This window comes from Leptinotarsa decemlineata, unplaced genomic scaffold, assembly GCF_025532065.1.
Source record: "Leptinotarsa decemlineata unplaced genomic scaffold, Ldec_3_MD MMD2_P_RNA_scaffold_2, whole genome shotgun sequence".
Classification (NCBI taxonomy): domain Eukaryota; kingdom Metazoa; phylum Arthropoda; class Insecta; order Coleoptera; family Chrysomelidae; genus Leptinotarsa; species Leptinotarsa decemlineata.
The window spans coordinates 484,522-496,233 of NW_027412529.1; the positions used below are offsets into that span (position 1 = coordinate 484,522).

Here is an 11,712-nt window from a genome sequence, read left to right on the forward strand (position 1 = left end):
CGAATTATGACATCTGTCCAATTAGTTTTCATTTATTCAGTCTGTTTTGCCAAATCACCATGGACAGATATATCATCCAATAACACATGCACATAACAGGACATATCGCTCGCTTCGCCCATTCAATGGTCGCCATAATCGTCCAACCGAGAGGACTATTCGCAATGTGGTGGATGAATTTGAGTCCACTGGTTCAGTATATGATCGACCAACATCCGTACATTGACGAAACGCAAGATCTGCCGAAAACATCGCCGCTGTCTGTGAGAGTGTGCAGGAGAATCCGAGGCAGTCGACCATAGACGGCGTCTGTTTGCTGAATGGGCTTTGGAGCAGTTGGCAGCTGACGTTAATTTCCATCGAAAAAGTATCTTCAGCAATGAGGCCCATTTCTGGATAACCGGGTACGTAAACAAACGAAATTGTCGCGTTTGGGATGATACCAATCCACATGATAATAATAATAATAATTTATTTAGCCACTGAGGTACAATATGTACATATGGTATGTCAACAGGTACTATTTATACTAAACATATACATTTAAAATATAGCAAGTAAGTGAAATATAAAGTTTAAAATCTCAATGAGAGTTTGTTAGTATACTAAACAAAATAAAACTCAGCCGAAGTTGCCATCCAGTTACTCTTGTACATTATAAAAACATTTTTCAATAAAAAATTCCTTAGTACTTTTATAAAAAATATTGTCTGATTTGGAGTTTTTTAAAAAGTTGGGTAGTTTATTATAAAACGTAATAGCACTATACTGGGGAGAGTTTTTAAATTTAGATGTGGTGTGGGCTGGTATTCTCAATAAGCTACCATGCCGCGTGTTATGATTGTGGGATGATGCATTGGTTGCAAAAGTGGACAGATTTTTTCTCGCAAAATTAACACATTTGAACAGAGCGTCCAATGCATCGCGAAAAAGACTGTTTGGTGTGGATTTTGGGCTGACTGCGACATTGGTCCATATTTCTTACACACATTGTATTTTATTTAAAGATAGAAAGCACTTTTCTGAAGTTTTTGCTCAAATCACAAAACATTGCTTAAAAATATTCAGGGTGTAACTGAATAAGTGTAAAACATTTAAGAAGGTGATTCCTCATCGAAAAAAAGATAGGATCTTTCATATAAAGAAATTCCATTGGAGCATCCCTTGTTAAGATACAGCCCCTTAAAGGGGGTACATGAAATTTGTATAACAATTTTTTTCACAAGCACTAAAAAAGTTACAATATTGAAATTAAGCTGACGTTTTGTACTACCAAGAAGACACTTAACCAGTAATTTATTTGGTTTACCCATGGTTGTAAGGGGTGGAAAACGCAACCCCTAAGATTTATTTCCTATGTAGTAACTTTTTGTCTTATTATTTGTTTACCATTTAAAAATTTATTTCCGATAGCCTGTTTCATTCTGAACAAAAAAATTTCTCTTGGGTTTTTGCCCAAAATAAACCAGTTCGCAGCAAAAAATTATTTCACGAACAACTACAGAGATACATCGTCATAAATGCGAACTGCATTTATTGTTATTTTGAAGTTAGTACTTGCATTAAACGATTAAAGGGTAATAAACAAAACTAATTTATTGATAACAAAACACACAACATTTAGAAATCATAGTAAATGTTCAATATGTCTACCTTCAGACATTACGCATGCGTCTAGACGTCGGCGCATTGAGCCACGTTATCGCTCAAATATTCCTGGAGTCTCTCTGATTACCCTGCACGCATTGATGATGCGGTTTCTTAAGTCCTCTACATCGCGAGCAGGAGTACGATAAACCAAATACTGTAAATGGCTCCAAATAGAGAAATCGAGAGGATTGAGATCCTGGGATCGAGCGGGCCAGTTCTGTGATCCTCCTCGACCTATTCACTGATTTGCATATGATTCAGTTAAATGCTGACGTGCTACTTGACTAAAATGGGCGGGAGCCCCATTATGCATAAAAAATATATCCCTTCTTACGCCCAAAGGAACTTCCTCCAGCAGTACTGGATGCACTTCTCTTAAAAATTGAACGTATGCCTCACCATTTAATCGAGGAGGTAGAAAATGAGGCCCAATTAAATCATCCCCAATAATTCCGAGCCACACGTTAAGAGAAAACTGTTCTTGATGGTTAGTTTCGACAATAGAGTGGGGGTTTTCATCAGCCCATATGTGGTAATTATGAAAATTAATAATTTTGTCCCGAGAAAAACTACATTCGTCTGTGAATTCTATCGTCTTCAGAAAGTCACAATTTCTTCTAATAATTTCCAGCATCCAATTGCAAAATTCAAGACGGTTCGGAAAGTCTCGCGGTAACAGTGCCTGTACTCGTTGCAGATAGTAAGGGTATTTGAGTTGTTCCTTTAAAATTCGAAATACCGTCATATGGTCAACATTTAGCTGGAAAGCAATCTTTCTAGTACTGGTAGTAGGTTGTTCTTCAATCAAATTAAGTAATGATTCCTCAAGCTGTGGTGTTCGTACTTCTTGATGGCGACCACAATCCTGCGTTCTTTTGTCGAATGAACCATATTCTCGTAATCGTTGATGAAGTCGAGCAAATATTCTATGTGAAGGATGCTGCCGTTGAGAATACATTTCAGTATATCTTCTAGAAGCTTCTAACCCATTTCCCTGCGACAGACCGTAAACGTCATGCTTATCAGCCATTTCCTCATTTGTGTATGCCATTTTAATAACAAGTGAATTATTAAAGTAACGAATTGAGAACAGAACAACAACACACAATTAGTGTTAATTCAATTTCGAAAATTCACAAACTGACAGCGTCATACCAATTTAATTGTCACTATCGCTAATAGCGACCTACTAGATAGATTAGTTTCGTATTTTCGCATTTATGACGATGTATCTCTGTAGTTGTTCCTAAAATAATTTTTTGCTGTGAACTGGTTTATTTTGGGCAAAAAACCCAAGAGACATTTTTTGTTTAGAATGAAACAGGGTATCGGAAATAAATTTTTAAATGGTAAACAAATAATAAGATAAAAAGTTACATTGGAAATACATTTTAAGGGTTGCGTTTTCCACCCCAAACAATCCTGGGGTAAACCAAATAAATTTCTAGCTAAGAGTCTTTTTGGTAGTACAAAACGTCAGGTTAATTTCAATATTGTAACTTTTCTAGTGCTTGTGAAAAAAATTTTATGTACCCCCTTTAAGGGGCTGTATCTTAACAAGGGATTGCTCCAATGAAATTTCTTTATATGAAAGATCCTATCTTTTTTTCGATGAGGAATCACCTCCTTAAATGTTTTACACTCATTTAGTAACACCCTGTATAATACTTTGACCCGCTACTTCGCGAAAATCAATAACCGTATTCATTTGTAATCATTATAATTATTTTACGGGAGATAAGGTTTCGAGATTTTTTTTATAATAATGATAATAATAATAAATATGCTTTATTGTCCAAAGAGAAATTCTCATTGACAAAGCTTTGGTAAACATTGCTACTTAAGTACTCAATTTATTCTACAAAAAATACAGGAAAGGGATTGAAATAATATCACGGGCAGCTTCTTCAAACTTCATCATAAGCTGGTTCGGCTCCCGTAAGCTTACACTGGGCTATCTTCCAGAACCTATCTCCAGTTATGAGTAGCTCTTGACACACCGGTTGTTTCATCATTTCTTTTCTCCATTTTCGGAGCAGTGGAATGTGGTTGTCTTCCAGAGGCAACTTTTCGCCAAGTTTAAGGTAGATACACTCTCCTCTCTCTGCCCAGGGCCACATCATGTAGTCTACCTGCAAAGTGATATGAGAGAATGTTAGTATGGCAGAGTGTTTGGTTTGAAATAGTTTAACGCCGCTTACCATTCCGGGCCTCTCCCCTCCAAAGAACGTAGTTCCTCTTTTTGCAAGTTCATCCTCAAACTCCTGCAGGGGTTCCAAGAGAAGTTTCAACCATTCTGAGGCAGATCTTTCCTCACTGGTGAAGCAACATTTGGCAAAAACTGAAGTCACCGATCCAATTTTTCCGATAAGTTCTTTATCGCGATTCTTGGCTTCAGGTTCGGCAGGATACAGAGGATTCTGAGGATACTTTTCGTCAAGGTAGTTACAAATATCTAAGCTTTGGACTAGAACCTTCGATCCATCTAGAAGGGCAGGGACTTCACCTGATGAAATATTTTTCAATTAGGTTTTAAAGAAAGGGAAAATTTTAAAATGTTTACCTCCTGGATGGATTTTGCTGTACCATTCAGGCTTTTTGAACAAACTGATATAAACCACTTCGTGGGGAATCTCTTTGGCTTTCAAAACTAATAGTGTCCTTTGGGCGAATGGGCAGAATTTCATTGCATACAATCTGAGCAATCCATCTACACGGGGCGGATCTTCAGAACCTTAAAGTAGTTAAAAAATAAAGCAAAACTTGTTCAATTGATTGAATTTCGAAAATCTCACCTAGCGATAAGTGTTTGGAAGACATTTTGGTCACTTTTTTGAATTTTTTATAGAAGTTTACAATTCTGTTCGGAAACCTCCAGCTATTTGTCATGGACTAATTAAGTGAAAGTATTGAATAACCTCGACAATTTCCAACCAATGCTCATTAATCTACCTTCATAAACCATATCTTTCTTGTTTTACCTATCATACGCGATTAAATAACCATGATAATTTCCAGTGACATCTCAAGGACCAAGAAGTCAATGACTTGACAAGTAGAAAAAATGTTAAAAAAGATAAGTAAAACTGTGTCAACTTTGTATAAAACTAGCAAATCAGAGTTAAAGAATGGTTAGTTGCCTACCGCCTACTACAGTTGAATCATTTATAATTGGGTACGAGCATTAATATAATAAAAGACGTAAACGGTAAAACAGGAACCTCTGTCGTATAAAATCCAAAACAAGCAATTTTCCCAACCATGCGCTGTTCAACCTGGTTAGGGACTTCAGGAGATGAAGAAGACTATGTCATTGTATCAGTTTTATACTTACTAATAATGATAATAAATGCTTTTATTGAAATGTTACTCAGTACCAGAGATACGAGTACTAATCTAACCTAACAAATGGCAGAATTCAATGTCTGCGCGTGATAAATCAATGAAGAAAATGGAGTCAAACCCAAAACCGGTCGTATGAATAAAATTAACTGGTGGTAATTAGACAAAAATGTTTTTATTCATTTCATTAAAGTGATCATGAATTACTACAAAATAAACAAGTCATCAATCACACATAATATGGAAAACATAATGTATTTATGGAATAACTGAGGAATGTTAGGAATTGTACTAAAATTACTTTTTTGATGAATTCAAATAGTTATTTCTTTTTCAAGGAAAATGCATAAGTATTTTATGTATCTTGTTTCAGAAACTCAAAAGTGTTTAGGCTTCATCTGCTGATGTGATGCGATTGCTATATGCAAATTCATGGAGTATAACCATATCAAATTATAATAGCGGGGGGAGGGGGGTACACCAACATCCACTCTTTATCCCAAATTTATTAATTTCAATCCTATCACAACCTTTGTATGTATTCTTTGTCCGGTGACCTACCAGCAAGTGAAGATAGAACGCAGATACTCAAGCCAAAAGTTCTAATTACGCAAGAAAACCTCAATTCACGTGGACTTACTGTCTATTAACAACCTACAGATGTAGTTTAAGTTAAGCAAGAGACACGTTCCCGGACGAAGCGACTGTTGCATAATATCTGTTATGCAATACAAGAAACTGGTCTACTGCACCGAAGGGAAGCAAAGACCGTAAAAAAAAGAGAAGATGAAGAAGTTGCGATGCAACCTCTATAATACTAACATTTTGGGTTATGCTATGAAATCCAAATATCAGATTTTTATATAAATAATTAATAAAAGCATGGATGAATGAATGTTTGGATACAGTGTAATATCGTAATAGGTCAATATGAGGATAAATAAGAATACCACAATTACTGGTAAAAACGTCATCTTAGTTCCTTACAGGAAAGAGCATGTTGAAAAGTAAGTATTCTTTTTCTATAAATTATTCTTACTAAGGATGAATCATCATTACACAGATATCACGAATGGATGAAATCAGAAGAACTGCAACAGTTGACTGGTTCCGAACCACTTTCCCTTCAAGAAGAATACGCAATGCAAAAATCATGGCTTATGGATGAAAATAGTACTTACCAAACCCCATATCGATGGTAAACAATCTCTGATTGAATTTTTCGTTTTCAGAATGCACGTTCATAGTTCTTAGTAAGCTTAAATATGAAGAGACAAAAGATGAAATAGGTAAAACTAATTCTTTCACCGTTACCCTAATCATCCCTGTACCATGAATTGTATTCGTAGCTTCAATGGTGGGAGACACAAACCTTTTTTTCGCCAACTGTGATGATCGACTTTGTGCAGAAGTGGAAATTATGATTGCAGAAGAGTGGGCCAGGGGACAGAAGTGTGGTTGGGAAGCCACTTCGCTCATGCTCATGTATGGGATCACCTACCTGGGGGTGAAACAATTCATCGTCAAGATTTCCTACGTCAACGAGATTAGTATCAGGATGTTCGAAAAGTTGGGATTCGTAGAAGTCAGCAGGAGCCATGTTTTTCAGGAAGTCACTATGGTGAAGATAGTTGATGGCGGATGGATTGATTGGCTGAAGCAAAATTTAGGGGTTTGGAAGGTGTTTGAGGGAAGTGAATGAAAGATTTAAAACTAATGTATGTGACGATAAGCATAATTGTCAATAAAAATATGAAAAAAAATTGTACTAGAGTTTTGATTTACCACCTTGTTTTTGTAAACTTGAAATAATCACAAAATTTTTATAACAGACTGCCTCTTTCTGTGAATAGGTTGATTTCTGAAACTGTTCTATAAGAAAGTCATAAACTTTTTACTGGCCAAATGTTACTACAGCCATAAGTAGTATTTAAACGATAATTTCACAGAAGAATAATGAGAACTTTCCTGCACTGATGAGAGTTAATACCTTGAAATCGGTCTGTAAGTGTATTCAGAATGGTATTAGCCTGGGAAGAAGTTTATTTCGAAATATTTATTTTCTAGTAATAATATAATAGTTTAAAACATATATTTTTCAAATTATTTTTACTTTCATTCTGCTGATATTTTTCAAAGAATTTAGTAAGTCATCATCAAACTATGTACCTCTACTATATCGGCCAAATAGTTTTAATATGTATGTTGATGGCTTATGCGAAAAAACAGAATAAATATTTGAATATTTATGAACGCACTCTTATAAAAATAATCAAAGTTTTCCCTGAGTTTCACCTTCGATTTTGAAACCTAGATGTCGCCTACCATGTAGTCCTATAGAGAATACACATAGTAAGTATATCTATGGGTCCTACGTCCTAATATTAATTAATGTTGCATGCCAATTTCCCCGCAGAACCTCAGTTCTGTGAATGATTATAGAACAAGGCACAGAAGTGGTAAACGTATGTCCAATATTTAATGAGTTCTGTGGATTTTCCCTATTTGACAGTACTGCATTGTTAGTTGTCTAATTGTAGGATGTCACACAAATTTGTGTCGTTAAGAAACTTGAAATTTGAAATGTTTATCTTAACTTCCTCTTCATTTTACAATAAGATAAACAGCTTCCTTTCCGTATTACAATAACAAATAAAGATATTTTTAGTCATTATCATGTGCTTGATCCAGGGTACTGAATAACTCATCGGCAAACCAGAAATCTCCATACTGAATAGCCAAGTGAGATAACCTAATTTGAGTATCAAATTTGAAATTTACATACATTCAATTTCAGATTCAGGGACTACTATTAAGTTCCAGTTGGTTTTTGGCTGAAACAATGACAAGGTTTTATTGGAGAAAATATCGTTCTTTGGGGGTTGTAACAACTTTAGCTATACTTTACTTGATAGTCAGAGCCAAGAACTATGAACACAAAGCATTTGTATTTCTTGCAAACGTTCACCCCAGTGAGCCTTGGGAGTTTGTGGCTGATTTTAGTAACATGAAATATCTGAACCCAACAATGTAAGTTTTGCAATTTTTAATTTCAACATTTCAATAGTTTGCAACACTTTTTTCCAGAATCGATTTCAACTTATTGGACGAGAGTGGTGATTATGTCCACTGGAAATACTCTCTTGAATATTCCGAAAAACTATCCCACTGGCCACATTCATACAACACCGCAGTTGCCCACTTCAATATCAAAGCCTCTCCGAAGAAAGACTCCTACTTCATACATTCTACACATAAAACTTGTTTATTATTTGGCTTGTACTGCTGTAAGTATTATCATCAGTGGACTCGACGTTATATACGAAAATTTGTGTTTTTACAGTAAACTCTGTGAGCGAATTCAAGTTCTCTCACGGTAATTCGTCAAAGGGGGCTTCTTGTGAGGAACATATTCAGTATCAGTGTCCGACCGTCTTGTCGTCTTTTTGCAGAAGAGAGGTGGTGTATCAGAGAAAAGCAATCATGAATAATTTGTTCAAGAAGTTTGATGGGAGGAAATTTTAAAATATTTAATAAATATGTCCTATCAGCCAAATATATTTTTATATCTTCAGTTATTTTTTATTTTTTCTTACTTTTAATACATAATGAATTTTGGAAAAGTACTTTTCATTTTTTGATTGAAAGAGTTTCAAGATGCTAAAAAACAGTCACTTTTTTCTATGATTAGAGTAAATGAAGTATTAGATATGCTGAAAATAACATTTTAAGCTCTAAATGTTGTATTGTGACTATAAAATGTTCTGTTCTCTCCAGACTTTTTGCTGTATAAAGTGAGTCCATATAAAACTATGTCTCGATCTCAAGATCCATACAAACCCTGATGTTTTAACCATTTAGTTTAGTTTAATGGTTTGGTCAAAAACTATGGACGCGAGAAATAAGATTATGCATCTTGATTTGTCTTGTGAAACTTTTTTGGGATGGTATATAGTATAGGATTACAAAAAATTCTAAGATGACGCTTGTGTACTGGATATTGTAACCGGAGTGTATCGCGGAATCGCGACAGTTGTAACTTGGCTGTCCTATTTGAAAGATAAAACTCTCGACAGCTGTGTTATTATAATAATCTATTTACACATCATTTAATTTTTTTTCAAATTGATCTCAATGACTGTAACAGTTCTATAATGTAATAGAAGAGCCTTTATTAGTTGTTTTTTTTTATGTTTTCGAATTTGAACTCAAAGTTTTTCAGCATTTGACTGTAAAATTACAATTTTACATTCGTAATGATGTTTTTTTAGGTAAGATTGGGTTATTATAAGAAAAACGGCTGAATTCTTCGTTCAGAGTTGGATTTTTTATTACCTTACTAACTTTGGGAGTCAAGTTTCAACTGTTGCTGAACAAGTTATTTAATACGAGGAAGTTTTTACTGTTTTAAGGTTTAGTGTCTAGATATAAATTTTGTGAACAGAGCACAGACCTGTGGGGTAAAGTAGAGAGGAGACCCTCATATGGTTTTTAATCGAAAAATGTTCACTGAACTTTCATAGAGTGACCTGAAAACTCTACTGGTACTCTATTTAACGATTTGTCGCTATCATCTCTACCTATCCATTATATTCTCAATAATTATGGGTTTGCTGGTACATAGTACTGATATATAATGACTCAAAGCAAACGACAAAGAACATAAAAAAAATCCTTGTAAAGCACCTGTAATTCCAATGTTGATAACGGACAGGCCTCCCTCCTTTCAGATACCGCCAAGCAGCAGGGGCCTTATTTTCGAGTCACAGTAATTTTTTCCCGCTGGAAATGACGCAGCTAGACGCAATAACCAACATATGCCCTGAAATGGGAGTTACATCATTTTGATATTATGATAAAAACAAAGATCCATTCGTGCCAAACTCTGCATGGTTTCAAATTGAGACATATGTGCGTTTTTCCAATCCTATACTTGACCACAGAACAAATATCCCGTGGGTTGGATTCTATGGCCTGAGAATGTTATGCTGTCAAATTTGGAGGTTAAAGAATTTGGTTTGAAAACCGGTACGATTTTGAATTTGTTACGGAATGAAGATGATAAAACATGAGCTCTTATATTGAATCTGGAGTACAACTTTTTTCGAGGCTGAACAGCAGACCAATTTTGGAAGGAATCAACAAATTTCTCTTCCCAGACGGGGGTCCTTATCCAAATCAAGTGATTGAAATCACTGGTCACCCAAGAATCGACAAAAATGACTTGTTGATGGACTTTTTGGTGAAATGTATCCTTCCCAGCAAATACAGTGACGAGTTCAAAGGCTCAGGAGCAATTTTCATCAACACCGAGTTTCAAATAAGTCTGTTCAAGATAATAAAAGTCATAGAAACACACTTGACTGCTCGCAATATTAAGGATTCCAAGAAGGAAATATTGGAAAATGCCCTGAAAAACCTCACCATATTCAATTGTTTCAGCTTGGAAGAGTTGGAAGTGACTTTCATGAGCCTGGAAAGATTCATTTATGCTAATGAAAATGTTAGTTTAGTCTTAATCGATAATATTGCTGCACACTATTGGATTGCCAAGGCAAGTTCAAACATGTTGAGCTACTTCCAGCACTCCTTGAAGATGTTTGACAAGGTTTACAGTGCCTTGAAGTCTCTAAATATACTGCTCGTATTTGTGAGGAGCGACAAAGACTGTGATAAGAAAAGGAGCTCGGCGAATGTAGACTATAGAATCGAGATTCAAGAGAATACAAATGCTGGCTTTTGTGCTGTGATGCATAATTTTGAAAAACAAACTACTAATTCTGTTCTATTCAAGGTGGATATAATTTTGAAAGTTTGAAGTCCAACTCACAGATGTTTGCCAATTTTATAATAATCACTGTGAAATGAGAAAACTATTTGCCTCGCAGTGAAAATGCCGAGTTGTTTTGCTATGTTGTTGATTGCATATCTCTCTTAAAAAAAGTAAGTAAAAATGTGCCTTTCAACAAGATGACAGTGTCGATGTTTGAATGTATTGATGATTTAGATCTATCATCTTCAAACTGTTGAAAAAGAAAAAAGTTTCAGTTGTTTACTTCCTTCCGTAGTTTTATTTATCAACTCTCGTTATTCGTGTATTCTGAAATTTAAATATTTAAAATATTCATACCAATCTAAGTGATAGTACGAATAATAATGATGATTATTATAAGACAATATTTGTCATGGAGCTGTCAGCTCTTGGAGTGACGAATATTGTACAAAAAGAGGCGTAAAAACGAATGAAGTAACGAGATTTTCTCTTCGAACTCCGCAGACTCTGTCAAGAGAGTTGTTTTTATTATTGGATTCCTTGGTGGTATCATGCCTGCTTTTTGGACGCCCCAGTACACCAACAACCAATGAAAATGTTGAGAAAATGAAAAACATCAGTTGGGTCTGATAATTTAATCATTTATCATTCATCATCAATAGATGTGTAATATATTTCTATTTTGAATTTAGTGATTGTATTCCAAACTTACTCAGGTTCTAGGCTCTGAAAAGAGTATTTATAAATACGTTTTAGGGTTTCATTTTGAAATGATCTTAATGGTTTCAACACAGATTGTGTTGCAATATCCCAAATTGATATTAAAAATTGTAATTTCGAATAAATCATAGTGAAATAAATGAATATTACTAGATTTTTGAGGATTCAGTGTTAATTTATGAACATTACATTATAGTCTATCCATTCCCAATTGGAACGGCAATAAA

At 34.9% G+C, this 11,712-nt stretch overlaps 4 protein-coding genes across 4 annotated transcripts; 3 read left to right on the forward strand and 1 right to left on the reverse strand.

Annotated features, from left to right (window-relative positions):
- Positions 1-3,422: 3,422 nt before the first annotated feature.
- On the reverse strand, positions 3,423-4,714 carry LOC111507790 (pyrimidodiazepine synthase). The gene is made up of 4 exons (XM_023163145.2): positions 4,446-4,714; positions 4,214-4,384; positions 3,852-4,156; positions 3,423-3,782 (listed from the first exon to the last, which is right to left on the reverse strand). Exons 1-4 carry the CDS (start codon positions 4,537-4,539, stop codon positions 3,558-3,560), a joined length of 795 nt encoding a protein of 264 aa, XP_023018913.2. The 5' UTR covers positions 4,540-4,714; the 3' UTR covers positions 3,423-3,557.
- A 1,064-nt stretch (positions 4,715-5,778) lies between these two features.
- Mnat9 (microtubule-associated Nat9) lies at positions 5,779-6,753 on the forward strand. Its single transcript, XM_023163139.2, has 4 exons — positions 5,779-5,999; positions 6,056-6,165; positions 6,225-6,281; positions 6,342-6,753. The coding sequence occupies exons 1-4, from the start codon at positions 5,923-5,925 to the stop codon at positions 6,692-6,694; spliced, it is 597 nt and encodes a 198-aa protein (XP_023018907.2). The 5' UTR covers positions 5,779-5,922; the 3' UTR covers positions 6,695-6,753.
- A 793-nt stretch (positions 6,754-7,546) lies between these two features.
- On the forward strand, positions 7,547-8,566 carry LOC111507783 (uncharacterized). The gene is made up of 4 exons (XM_023163138.2): positions 7,547-7,734; positions 7,790-8,022; positions 8,080-8,279; positions 8,336-8,566. Exons 2-4 carry the CDS (start codon positions 7,835-7,837, stop codon positions 8,515-8,517), a joined length of 570 nt encoding a protein of 189 aa, XP_023018906.2. The 5' UTR covers positions 7,547-7,734; positions 7,790-7,834; the 3' UTR covers positions 8,518-8,566.
- Positions 8,567-9,959: 1,393 nt separating this feature from the next.
- LOC111507788 (DNA repair protein XRCC2-like) lies at positions 9,960-11,052 on the forward strand. Its single transcript, XM_023163144.2, has one exon. The coding sequence runs from the start codon at positions 10,061-10,063 to the stop codon at positions 10,808-10,810; it is 750 nt and encodes a 249-aa protein (XP_023018912.2). The 5' UTR covers positions 9,960-10,060; the 3' UTR covers positions 10,811-11,052.
- The last annotated feature ends 660 nt before the right edge of the window (positions 11,053-11,712 follow it).